General features: G+C 43.3%; 1 protein-coding gene across 1 annotated transcript; it reads left to right on the plus strand.

Moving 5' to 3' along the window:
* Positions 1 to 642: 642 nt before the first annotated feature.
* On the plus strand, positions 643 to 1,848 carry gjd6 (gap junction protein delta 6). The gene has a single exon (XM_078162976.1). It carries the CDS (start codon positions 643 to 645, stop codon positions 1,846 to 1,848), a length of 1,206 nt encoding a protein of 401 aa, XP_078019102.1.
* The last annotated feature ends 12,576 nt before the right edge of the window (positions 1,849 to 14,424 follow it).

Below are 14,424 nucleotides of genomic sequence, written 5' to 3' on the forward strand. Positions count from 1 at the left end.
AGTCGTCCTGACACAAACTTCCTGACGTGGTTTTGTAAATGACAGTGTGTGTTATCCAGTGGGCATGCTCTAATGTACAGGTCATCATTTAAAATACGCCTCTCCATTAAAGGAAGAGCCCATTTGCTTTCAGAGGACTAATCTGTGAAGAATGCTCTATCAGTCGGCACTATCAGCAGGTCCTCCAGCAGAGGAAGGGTGATGTCTCTGGGTTTTAAAATGGATCCTAAAGACGAGAGAGAAGCGAGTGCGTCAAGTGACTCATGTCAAGTGGACATCCTTATCTGTGAAAGATGGGGTGGCTCTCTCTTGCAATGGCTCCACTGCTCTCAAGGGAGCCGGGCAGTGCTGGAGAACATTCAAGCAGAGAGGAAGTCTACAGCAGGCTGCAGCCAGGGAGGGAAGGTGCTCGGATTTTAGAAAAGAAATCAAAAGTTTTAAGAACTGAATAAAAAACACAAGCTCAGAGGGGAGTGCAGATTAGGCAGGACAGTGACGATTGGGTCTTCTGCGAGGTTTAAGATGTCAGCGAGTCCAACAGGGTAGAAGCTCAGGAGGAGGAGAGGTGGATCGGTCCAGAGTAGACTGCTCCTCTCCAGGCAGCTCGTCCCTCCTCGAGGCAGCCGGCAGCCACAGGCCACCATGACGGAGTGGACCCTGCTCAAACGTCTCCTGGATGCTGTCCACCAGCACTCCACCATGATTGGACGCCTGTGGCTCACTGTCATGGTCATCTTCCGGCTGCTCATTGTCGCTGTGGCGACTGAGGATGTGTACACCGACGAGCAGGAGATGTTCGTGTGCAACACGCTACAGCCGGGATGCTCCACTGTCTGCTACGACGCTTTCGCACCCATCTCGCAACCTCGTTTCTGGGTCTTCCACATCATCAGCGTCTCCACGCCGTCGCTCTGCTTCATCATCTACACCTGGCACAACCTGTCCAAGCTGCCCCACAACACCACCCAGAGGCAAAGGCAAGGACTGGGGGATATCCCAGGGCAGGGAGGCCCAGATGTGGGGCAAGGTGGAGAGCGGGAGGTGTATGATCGGAGCTGCGACTCAGACAGCTGCTCCATCCGCTCACATAAGCATCTCGGTCACAGCCTGGCGGACGTGCTGGAGGGCATCAACATCCAGAGCCTCCAGAGGGCAGACCCCAACAACATGGTGTCCTTGAGCCATGCCCGAGATTGCACCCTCAAGGAGGGGACCGCAGAGGGTCATGTGGTCTCTGGAGGCGTTCTGTCAAAATGTTATGTCTTCCATGTGTGTTTACGGGCTGTCCTGGAGGTGGGCTTCGTCCTGGCCCAGTGGAAGCTGTTTGGCTTCCAGGTGCCCGTCCATTTCCTCTGTACCTCGGCTCCCTGCAGCCAGCCGGTGGACTGCTACGTCTCCAGGCCCACGGAGAAGACCATCTTCTTGCTCTTCATGTTTTGCGTCGGGGTCTTTTGTATCCTCCTCAACCTGCTGGAGCTCAACCACCTGGGCTGGAAGAAGATCCGTCAGGTGGTGAGGCTCAGGGAGAGGGCGTCCTGGAGAAGTTGTCCAGGAATGAGGGGGGGATATGAAACCTTCCCTCCAGACAGCCCCTCTCTCACATCCTCTTTAGGCTTCAGAGATGTGACCAACACCACCTCCCTGCCCACTCTGGACCTGGTGGTGGGTCACCAGCCTGACTGGACCTGTGCTATCAACTGTGGCAGGATGAGGGGGCCTGAGGAGGTCAGAGGGACCAGAACAGAGCAACCAAAGAGACAGGACTCACATAAAGGAGAGAAGCAGCCTCTGAAGAGTAAGAAGGCCATCAGAGAGTCCAAACAGAGGAGTGCTGAGGTCTGGATATAGTCAACGAGCACGGGGAAGCATGTCGCATGTCTATTTGTTTGACCTGCGGATCTCATGTTGGAATATAAAGACTCAGTGTGTCATATTTTGGAGGATATACTGTCAGAAATGGAATATAATAAAATACGTATGTTTTCTATAGTTTATAATCACCTGAAAATAAGAATCATTGTGTTTGTGTTACCTCAGAATGAGCTGGCTTTGGATGGGGCCATGTTTCCATGTCGGTCACCATAGTTGGCAGACCCTCTGAAATGACAGTTGTTTTTTTTTTTTACGTGAAACTGTTTTATCCAGTGTTTTTACCAGTTTTAATCACCAGGGTCTCATTTATAAACATTGCACACGCACAAAACTAGGCCTGAAAGAGGCGTACGCCACTTCTCACGTAGAAGTTGTGATCTATAAAAACAGACTTGATGGGAGAAACTTTGACCCATGCTTACAAACATTTTGGAGATGGGAAATTGGCGACACAGATGGTGAGGTAGAAGCCTGAGTGTAGAAACTGTCAGACATTTTTCAGCCATGCCATTTTTGGCTTTTGTCTTTACATACATTGTAAGTATGGACCCAATGCATTGTTTTATAAATGAGACCTCTGGTCCGTTTGTTTTGGGGAGGACGAGACCTCTTCAGATGATTCAGCTCCTGATTAAAACCTCCTGAACATCTGGATCTTAAGTTATCAGAGAAAAAAGGTGAACACATAGCAGGTGCAGGGCTGGCAACTCGTCTCCGACCATAGACTGTGTCTGAAGATGGACGACTTGACAGCTCCTCAAAAGTGAAGCTGAAACATTTTGGTTGCCCCCTGGTGGCTGGCTGCAGTATAGGTCATAAAGCCTGTGCTCTCCATATAAGTAGATGGGACACAGGCCAAACTAAAAACTCAAAGCAGATCTATACATCATATACATTTCTCCCAAACATGGTTTCTGACATTTATGGTAGTTTTAGTATGCTGCTGTTTGTTCAAGTGTTTGTTGTGTCTGATAAATCTGGTTTTAATTAGTTATTTAATTCTATAAAACAAGGATTTTACCACATGAGGTGGGAAACTTGCTGCCACAGACATCAGCACATTCTCACTCTTACCTCGTCACATCATCAAGCCGATGTGAAAGGACGCCTTTTTTTTTTGTCTGTGTGTGACTCCAGAAGTCACAGCCCAAGCACCGGTATTCAACCACTTCAGACTGAGTTGCAGAGATCACCTCAGCTTCACTTCTGTACAGTCAGGGTAAGTGGAGACGCATTGTCCATCTTTATATGCAGTCTCTTACAGGCATGTCTCTTACATGCCAAACAGCATTGGAGAAACACTGGTTTGTAACATAAAACAGCTCATTTGAAGTTTAAATCGCCTGGTCCGTTTGTATTGGAGAGGAGGAGACCTCTGTGGAGAATTCAGCTTCCAGTAAAAAATAATGAAACAATGAACAACAATGAGCGTCAGCTGGTTGGAGTCTGTGATCCTCACTGCTAGATGCTGCTAAACCACCCTAAATTTTACACACTGATCCTTTAAAGGGTCCCCAGCAAAATGCAGAAGGAAGGACTAACTTACCCAAATTATAAAATGCATATTTTTTTTAATCACCTTTAGTTGAATGTAGCCACGCAGACAGTTTCTGTTTGGAGATTTCTACCTCCATCAAAATGCAACATATTATTTATAGAAACATCTTTAATCAGGATAAGCCACAGAATATGCTTTTCAGTGTTATATTCAGGTGAGTATGTTAGTCTGTTGTTGCTTGTTGATGCTTGATGGTCTGCTTTCAGCATAGTTTTTGAACCTTTGAGTGATTCTGGAGAATATTCTGGACAGTGTTTGTTATTGATTTGGATTGTTGCAATAAAAATAAACATACATTTGAATAAAACAAACATATTTGCCACTCCCATGTTGATAACAGTGTTAAAAACTTGAAAAATATCTCATTTAAGGTACATTTAGTTTGAGTCATTTGATTGCAAGTTAACTATGACAAATCATGCATTTACTTGGGATTTTAATTGATTGACAGCCCTAAAATAAATATGATCACTTACAAGAATGTTGATCATTTCAGGCTGTGACTTCCAACCTTTTTCATTTATGTTCTCTTCATACAAAACAGCGTCCGTCTACTTGTTCCCCTTTATCACAGGCTGACTGAGCTGTGAGCAGTCATGGGTGTAGATTTTGGGGGGAGATGAGTGCACACCCCCTTTGTGGTGGTACTGATTCCCAAGATTTCAGCTGGTAAGGAAGAAACCTGTGAACCAGTTCACACCCACATCATATAGAAAATATTCACCAGGAGGAAGAAATCTCACGAGAGAGAGGTCACAATGGGAAAAATGTTTGTCTTGTTTTTTCTTTATTTAGTGTCTTTTTATTTATTTTTAGGGTCCGGGCAGACACTATTGTAATCCTAGGTATTCTTTTTCTTTCTTCTTCCGAGGAAATCATACTTCCCATGGCTGAAAACTCACCAAACTTTGCACAAAGGTCCAGTCTCATGCCAGATATCCTCAGCTGTAAACTCGAGCCAATAGTCCTGATGGTGGCGCTACAGCAAGCGTCTAAAGTTCAAAACTTTGAAAATTCACAACAAATCAACCATACGTGCTACAACTTCACAACTTTCATCAAACTGTAGCCCCAATACTGAAGAAACTTTTGTACATTTAAACCTATTAAAAATTATGAAGTTCATCACTCTGTTTTTTTTTCAAAAACTGTAAAACTTATTAAACCTATCTCCTCCCACAATTTTTGCTCAATTGACACCAAACTTGCTACAGAGCATCTTCAGACTGTCCTACACAAACAATCCATACAGATTTTTGATTTATCGAAAATTGAGCCTACAGTGCATCAAAATGTTTGACTGTAAGCGGTACTGTAAACATATTCATGCAAATTCTTGCTTAATAAATCTTCAATGTTCATGAAAAAAATAACAAAATTCTAGAGTCATGGTAGATGATGTGTGGCAAATTTCAGAATTTTATCTCAAAAACTGAATTTTTGACAGCATTTTGAATTTTGCTCTAATGTGAACAATTGGAGTCAATGTAAAAATGGTAATTTTAAACATCAGTTTTTCACTTATGGAGCAAATCAATCATTGTTAAAATAAATTACCAACATCTCCATGCTGTCTAGATGCAATATGTGTATTTTCAGATTTTTGTTTGAATAACTGAATTTTTTACAGTGGTTTGAAATCTGCTTTTCCATGCATGGACGGCTGCTAAACCTGCACATCTGGCTTAGTCAATTTGTGAAGCTACACATGAATTGTAATGACTAATTAGTTCAGTGAGATAGAAATTGATCCTTAGTCTCAGAGGTTGTGAGTTCAAGCCTCAGCTGATGCAAAAGGCAGATTGTGTTGCTAAATTCCTAAATGTCTTCCAATTCTTCTGCTTGTTGCTCAGAATTGCCTAAAAATGCCCGGACCCGACCCATCGCTGCGCAGCAGCTATAACTGTTTGTGTTTTGCTGTATTTTCGGCAGCCTTGTGTAACATCTTGGTCGAGGGACTAAAGATGAAAAGAGCCTTTTGGCTGATTCTGGCCTTTTTTATACCATGGGTATTTATTAATTTGCACCATTCCTTCTTAAATAAACTAAACTAAGAGCTGTCCTGTTGAAAGTGACCTGGTGGTAAGGTGCTCTCTAATATTCCCTACACTCAGAGGCCGTTTACACGTACATGGTGATTTTGATAAACGGAGACATCTTCCTTCGTTTGTGCCCTTCGTTTACACGCAAACAGAGATTTCTCCTCTGAAAACGAGTCTTTCTAAAAACTCCGGCCAGAGTGGAGATTTTGGAAAACTCCGGTTGCGCATTGCATGTAAACTGAGATAAACGGAGATAGACGGAGTTATAGGCAGCCCACGTCACAGTATGCGCCGGAACTTGCGCCTGTGTCAAAAGTGCGACCTATGTTGCTATGGTGACAATGGATACATGGAAGGCTTGAGCTTCTCGTTACACTGCCACCTACAGGTTTGGCATGCTCTTGTGTGTATATACACGGGTAAATGTAAACGAAGATCTTTTTGAAAACGGAGACGGTGAAATGTCCGTTTATGAAAATAGCCGACAACGTGTAAACGGCCTCTCAGGTTTCAGAACGCTCACAATCACCCTCAACCAGAACAGCAGCAAAGATGTCAAAAAAGGCCTCGACACCAGGGTTTCTGACTGACAACATATGCTGACATGAGGTCTGCATCAGGCTGACGAAGGATCATAATGACCTATGCGTGCATTTTTCCACCTCTCTTAAGCCCTTTGAGAGGGTGTCATCACATCCTGATTGGACCAGAGGAGAAATGAACCAAGCTGCTCTCAATTCCTAATCAGGAGTCAGTATTAACAGCCTGCGACACAGGTGATCTGAATTACTCTGCAATCGACTGTGACAGTCCGCTGAAGTGAATTGGGAAATGAGAAATGACTGCAGGTTTCAGAGAATGAGGAACTGATACATCTTTAATAGTGAGAGCAAACCCAACTCCCAAAACCATGAACTTAGCCGAGGATTTTCACTTTGAACTTTCACTTTGAACTGCTAGTATGTGCCTTATAGCTGTAACAATGTCTTTGGTAAAGTAGGTGATGAGTCAGAAGTTGAATACTGTGACAACCTGCCATAAAACACAAAGAAGATGAAGTAACTGTTTACAGTTGGATGAGATTGTCACCACAAGTTGGTGCAGAAAAGACACAAATTGGTGCATAAACTTTGACCAGAATTCAGGACATTAAGTGTTTGATGCTTAAAATTTCTTAGGCGAGGACCCCCAGGCCCCCTGCTGATTATGTGTCCCCGTGTTGAAACAAACCTACTCCCCTGTGAGCAGTTGAGTTACAAGTCTGTCAGTCAGCACTCAACAGCAGTACATTGCTTAGCTTCAGTGTCAGACTCCTGTGTGCTTCTCCAAACTGGGGGTGTGCGGTCTGACATCTGCTGTAGGTAATACAAGGACTCCACTTCAAAAATTCTGAACTCTTCTTCTGGTTTCAGTCTTTCGACCGTGTGTTGAACCTGCTGCAGGGATTTTCTCTCATTCAGACACAAGAGCTTAACTGAGGTCAGACGCTGATGTTGGGTAATTACACTGAACAAAAATATAACCGCAGCACTTTTGTTTTTGCTCCCATTTTTCATGAGCTGAACTCAAAGATCTAAAACATTTTCTATACACACAAAAGATCATTTCCCTCAAATATTGTTCACAAATCTGTCTAAATCTGTGTTAGTGAGCACTTCTCCTTTGCCGAGATAATCCATCCCACCTCACAGGTGTGGCATATCAAGATGCTGATTAGACAGCATGATTATTGCACAGGTGTGCCTTAGGCTGGCCACAATAAAAGGCCACTCTGAAATGTTCAGTTTTATCACACAGCACAATGCCACAGATGTCACAAGTTTTGAGGGAGCGTGCAATTGGCATGCTGACTGCAGGAATGTCCACCAGAGCTGTTGCCCGTGAATTGAATGTTCATTTTTCTACCATAAGCCGTCTCCAAAGGTGTTTCAGACAATTTGACAGTACATCCAACCGGCCTCACAACCGCAGACCACGTGTAACCACACCAGCCCAGAACCTCCACATCCAGCATGTTCACCTCCAAGATCGTCTGAGACCAGCCACCCGGACAGCTGCTGCAACAATCGGTTTGCATAACCAAAGAATTTCTGCACAAACTGTCAGAAACCGTCTCAGGGAAGCTCATCTGCATGCTCGTCGTCCTCATCGGGGTCTCGACCTGACTGCAGTTCGTCGTCGTAACCGACTTGAGTGGGCAAATGCTCACATTCGATGGCGTCTGGCACGTTGGAGAGGTGTTCTCTTCACGGATGAATCCCGGTTGAATCCACTGTTCAGGGCAGATGGCAGACAGCGTGTGTGGCGTTGTGTGGGTGAGCGGTTTGCTGATGTCAACGTTGTGGATTGAGTGGCCCATGGTGGCGGTGGGGTTATGGTATGGGCAGGTGTACGTTATGGACAGCGAACACAGGTGCATTTTATTGATGGCATTTTGAATGCACAGAGATACCGTGACGAGATCCTGAGGCCCATTGTTGTGCCATTCATCCACGACCATCACCTCATGTTACAGCATGATAATGCACGGCCCCATGTTGCAACGATCTGTACACAATTCCTGGAAGCTGAAAACATCCCAGTTCTTGCATGGCCAGCATACTCACCGGACATGTCACCCACTGAGCATGTTTGGGATGCTCTGGATCGGCATATACGACAGCGTATTCCAGTTCCTGCCAATATCCAGCAACTTCGCACAGCCATTGAAGAGGAGTGGACCAACATTCCACAGGCCACAATCAACAACCTGATCAACTCTATGCGAAGGAGATGTGTTGCACTGCGTGAGGCAAATGGTGGTCACACCAGATACTGACTGGTTTTCTGACCCCCCCCCCCAGTAAAGCAAAACTGCACATTTCAGAGTGGCCTTTTATTGTGGCCAGCCTAAGGCACACCTGTGCAATATTCATGCTGTCTAATCAGCATCTTGATATGCCACACCTGTGAGGTGGGATGGATTATCTCGGCAAAGGAGAAGTGCTCACTAACACAGATTTAGACAGATTTGTGAACAGTATTTGAGGGAAATGGTCTTTTGTGTGTATAGAAAATGTTTTAGATCTTTGAGTTCAGCTCATGAAAAATGGGAGCAAAAACAAAAGTGTTGCGGTTCTATTTTTGTTCAGTGTAGGCTTTGCACAGTCGGTGTTCAGGTCATCCTAAAGGTGTTGGATGGGGTTTGAAGTCAGGGCTCTGTCAAGCTCTTTCACACCAGACTGGGACAACACTTTCTCTCTGGAGCTGTTGACTCAAAGTTATAACACACTGCTGTCTGTGTGCTGTGACATTAGTTTCCCTTCATTGGAACTACTACTAAACTTCAGGGATATCAATGTGTCCATTCAGGAAGCACAAGTGATTGTGAATCAGTTTCAGCTGCTTTGGTGCAAATCAAAGTGACAACAGGTGCAATGGAGAGGCAAAAGCAAGACAACCCCCAAAAGAGAATGGTTTTAAATGTGGTGTCCACAGACAGTTGCTCTCTCCTTATCCTTCCTGACTGATTCTTCTCTAGTTTGGTCTTCTGCTAGTGTCCTTGTCACTACTGGTAGCATGAGGTGCTACCTGCAGCCCAGTCAGGTTGCACAGGTAGTCCAGCTCCTCCAGGATGACACATCCATACGTGTATTTCTGCTGTAAACTTTGATATTTTAACATCTATGGGGATTGACTCACTTTTGGAGCCAGCCTCTAGTGGCCATTAGAGGAACTGCAGTTTTGGACACTTCCACATTGGTTTCCACTTGATCAAGACGCACACAAACAAAACACACATGCGAGTGGTGGCTCAATATTTGCTTGTCATTTATTTACGCAATATATTTATTAATATATTCATTTACAACATCTATAAAACACCTTTTGCATAAATTATGCTACTGAAAAAATAAAACACGACTGCGCAGCCAGTTTCCTTTGCCTAGTAGTTGGTTGTAAAATGAATACTGAGGAGAGACTTTTGTGAACTGCAAAGGCAAACAGAGGTACAGTGTTGACAGAGATCTTGTTTTAGTGTATCAAAAGTCAGTCATTCGTGCTGTGGGGCTACCTGCAAAAAATACATTTGAATTAGGCTAATCTTTGATCTGTAAACAAAGTCAAAACCTTTGGAAATGCATGGTTAGTATGAATGGTTCCACTTGATTCATGATTATGTTAAACCAGATTGCAGTCTTCCTCTCAGTTTGTTTTCTGGAGACTGAATTCAGGATTAAACCTTGTGATGGACGTTTCTTTCTGTGATGTGTTGTACTGTGTTGCAGACGAGCTCCCCAGTATCCAAAATCCATAATAACAATCTTTAGAAAAAAGAAAATCATCATGCAACATCTTGAACATCTAGGCAAGTGCAAGCTAATAGTAAGTATCCAATACATTTTCTTTATTTTCTCTCTATTGTATATAAAGTCGAGTTGGTCCACATATGATAAAAGACACAACGTAATAATGAAGATTAAGAATGAAGTCCATCGAGCACGTGTTGGGACAAGTACCCAAACCTGAGTTTAGGTCTGGGGTTGTGTCTGCTCACATTCTTAGTTAAGACTTTGTGGAGAAAACAAAACAAGGAAATACACAGACGTCTGGAGGGAACTGCCATGACAACAACTTTGGGTTCTGTAACTTCTGAAATGAAAGCCAGTGTTCAAATAGTGGTCGGATAAATAAAGGCTTGTCACAAAGAAAGAAGCCAAACATTGAGTTATGGTGGAATTTCAATATGGTCTCACTCCGAAGTCACCAAATACCGGCGCTTGGGCAGAGACTTGTGCATCAGACACTAAGATAAAAGCCGTCCTTTTACGTTGCCATGAGTGTGTAACGGCACCTAATGGCGTCAGGGGGAAAGTTAAGGGGTGTAAAAGTCAGAGTAGGGTGGGCGGGTCCAACAATCACAGACTTTCACCCTCGAGCCACTGTTTGCTTCCCGTATGACAACCCAGTCTTACTCCGAAGTCGTCAAAATCTGGCCCTTGGGCAGTGACTTGTAGCGTCAGACAGTGATGAAAAAAGTCGGCATGATACACAACCGGTTGCTGCGACAGTTTAACGGTGCTCGGTGGCGTCAGGGGGAAACGCGATGGGACAAGAACAAAAGTTAAGGTGACAAAAGTCCAAAGATCAGTTGGGAAGGGTGGCGGATGGGTCCAATAAACACTGACTTTCACCCAGGAGAGTGGAGCTCGCTTCCCGTAAGATTATAAAAGCCAAACCTTGTTCTTTCTTCCTAAACCAAACCACGTGTTTGTTGTAGGAGGAAAAAAAACGTCAGTTGTATGTAAACGATAAATTTCCTGTGAAAAAGGAAGTGTGTTTGAAAGAAGACGATGCATGTAACAGTCCCAGACAGTCAACAGACGCACCCAGGTTACTTAGCACGTCATATGTAGATGTGGAACGTCCATGACCAAATGTTAATATGTGACGAGGTCGGAGTGAGAACGTGTTTGGATAGCTCACTTAATATATTCAGTATGATGTACATTTCCACAGCACTGATCTCATCACTATGAGTCATGTCATTCTCACCACTCTGCTCTTGTTAACACAAACGCTGTTTTTATTCACTAAATCATCGCTTGTGCTTTGCCTTTTTTTGACAACTATAAGTTGCTGTTAATTTCCTGCAAATGTTTCAAAATAACAGCTTACAGAAAACAGCAGATAAATATCCTTTGACTCTTTAAACAATATCCTCAAGGTTACTAAACACAGAAACACTGGACTCTTCTGGATAATGCAACATTCCTTTACCTTTACGTTATGACCATCACTTTTAAATTTCAACCTTGTTTCTGGGAAATTATGTTTTGTCCATCAATTTAGCAGCCAGAGGTGCGGAGAATTCAAAGTGCTTCCTGTAGCAGTTGTGAACAAATCACGCTGCTGTAGCCGGACTGACCCAGAATCTAAAAGTGATATTGATTTAAGCTGCAGATTGTAAAATCATTTTCCCCAAAAGCGTAACTGTTCACTTCTGTCCTCCGTTAGTGGAACATGTACCAGATTTTTGGAATAAATCAGTGAAAGAAAACAGCATTTCTGACACTGAGAGCAGCAGAGCGGTGAGTAAGACGTGACTGTTGCTGTACAGATGGAATCAGTGCTGCGGAAAGAACCAGACGACTGGTAAACACGGAGGTTTGAGTCTGCATCAACAGGGGGATGTGTCTGACTACAATAGGATCAAATAAACTTTAAAAATGAAACATTAGAAATTCAGATTCAAATAAATAAATCTGCAGTTGAGGTAAACAAAGGCCTCAGCCTCTCTTTGACTAATCATGATAAATCATCTCTTGAACCGTCCTGTCTGTTGGCAGGATACTCTAAATCTGCTAGTTACCAGGCTAATGTATGGAGAGCTTAAAGTGCCATTAAACGTCTCTGCTTTCTCCCCCCATTTTAAAAGCCGTTTTTCATGCTGTTTTATTAGGGGGAAAAATGTGCTTTTTACTGTGCTTTAGTGAAATATTATAAAATGCTGCATTGTATGGCGCTCTGGTAAGTTTTTGGTAAGTATTTCACAAATGACGCCGTGATGGGACTTCCTAAACAAACACGTTTATCAGCACAGCCACACGGTAACTGCAGGCCTTCACTTATCCTACGGCTTATCACGAGCTACTAGAAGAGCTGGAATGAGTTTCACGAGGTTTACAGGATCTTCTACTTCCACAGACGTCTGATTTAAGATGTGATACAACCATGTTTTTCTCCAATCTACATTACAATAGCTGAGATTCATTATAGTACAGTCAAATAACATCTGTGGTTATATAAGTCTAAGTTTCTACCACTCTGACTTCACGGACATTTCTGATATGGTAGTGATTCTAACCCTGTTGTGAAGAACACAAAGTGCAACGCTGAAGAAAAGGAAATATCAACAAACAAAAAGGTGCATGTCCATAAACGTATGCGGAAGGTAGATTCTAAAGCTTCAGTGCAATACAGACGACATTTTAAAAAAGCACTTTCTCATGGTTTCAGTGCCTCAAGGCTTTCATCCCTATCTGACAGAGAGCAGGCAGCACAGTCCTTACATCATGTCACAAAGAGTCAGAGCATGTAAACAGAGACAGAGAGAGGGACATTCAGAGAGATGGAGTTCACTTCAGTTCCTCACAGTCATAAGAATGTGTTCTGGGCCACACTTAAGAGCACAGCAGGCAAACAGGCAGAGTCAGTTTGGGGAGGACAAAGGACGACAACATTAAGGTACAGAGTTACAACACGAGACAGGCCCACCTGAACACAGACAGAGTCGAACGGAGTGGTAATATACATCACGTACTGTCTGCCATGATCCCAGTGGAATGTGGAGCTTTCAAACACTGGTGGCTTCAAACTCTGTGAGTTCGGTGTGATCGCTGTCCAAGAGCTGTGGCTTGAAATGTTCACAAAATCATATAAAAACGTCTAAAATAAATAGCAAAGGAATGTTTGTGTGGAGAGGAGGAGCATCATCCAGCTAACGCCTACATAAAGCACATGTTTAACTTCACATTTTAAACTCTGGTTTATATCAACTTGGAAGTTGTTTTTATAATTTCGGCCATCATTTCTATCAGTTATCAAACAGGGTGAGAAACACCGGCAGTCTGACGATAAGGCAGGTTGTAAATAAGCTGACAGTTTATCCACATTACATAAACGACTTTTCATTTTTCAGGAGTTAAAACTAAAAGTGAGCCCGTCTGAAACACTGCTTAAAATCCTTGAATGCAAAGGAAAACTGTGTGCGCATAACTACGCCAAGTAAGATGGGTCAAAGTTAAATCAGATCAGAAGTCTGTCTGTAAACTGATCAGTTAAACTTCCGCCTTTAATTTCTCCCCCAAATATGGTTGGTTGACCTGAGGGTTTGTGAGGGAGCATCACTCTGACTGTCAATGCGCAAACAGTCGGGCGCATTGAAAAGAATGCCAAGAAAGGCAGGTGCATTTAAAGTGAAACTTAAGCGTTCATTTTGCTGGGTCTAAAAGTTTGCATTCACTTGCAGCAGCTGCTCCTCTCTGATCGAACAGCTCTGAATGGCTTGGGCCGATCGATTATCCACCCTGTGAGTCACAATCTGCTGCTGAGTATTAAAAACAAGACAAAAGAATTCATGGAGAGCTCTGCCTGTGCTGCGATCACCCACTGCAAAAAACTCAGAATGTTGTAGAATTTCACTTATAATTAATTTTGTTTTTGAACAGTATTCGGAAAAACACATGGATAGACATTGTTTCTCAATTTCAACTCCATTCTCACATCTTGAGTTGCTAATAGGACTGTAAACATTATCTGACATATATATGGAGGTCTTGGCCTGCTTATCTGTTATCTGGATACTTGCTGGCTACACCGGAACCATTGACTGAATAAAATAATGGGCCTACGTGATGTCACCTGTTGGTTTGCAGACTACCGTTCTGAAGTCTCGAGTTCTGCATTTCAGCCGTCGCTATCTTGTACTATCTTTTTTAGCCAAAAGTAACCATATTCAGACCAGAGGGGGGAGCTGTAGAGTAGTTATATAAATATTGACCATTTACAGTTTTCATGAATGTTGTAATTATTATTACTATGGTTACCAAAACTGTTTTTTGTACCAGGTTGTTAACATGTTTACTTCTGCTCTAAAGTTGGGCATTTCAACATGGTCGGTCTATGGGGATTGAGTTGCTTCTGGAACCAGCCCCAAGTGGCCATTTGAGGAACTGCAGTTTTTGGCACTTCCTTGATGGTGTCATTTTTCAGCCTTGGGGGTTGCTAAAGCTACAAGAGCTAGGTTGTAGTCATTTGACCCACTGTGGAGTGACCCATATTGGTTAGCACAGCTTTACAAACTAATTGTCTCACTGCTGGGGTTTCTTGACATGTCTGACTTCTTTTCAGCTATATCACTTTGTTCTCGAGTACAATGTTATTACTGCTGATAGAAATGATGGGCAAAAT

The sequence above is a fragment of the Epinephelus lanceolatus genome, chromosome 2 (assembly GCF_041903045.1).
Source record: "Epinephelus lanceolatus isolate andai-2023 chromosome 2, ASM4190304v1, whole genome shotgun sequence".
Lineage (NCBI taxonomy): Eukaryota > Metazoa > Chordata > Actinopteri > Perciformes > Serranidae > Epinephelus > Epinephelus lanceolatus.

Coding starts and splice junctions, on each gene's coding strand:
- gjd6 (XM_078162976.1), top strand. CDS start 643: ATGACGGAGTGGACCCTGCTCAAACGTCTCCTGGATGCTGTCCACCAG.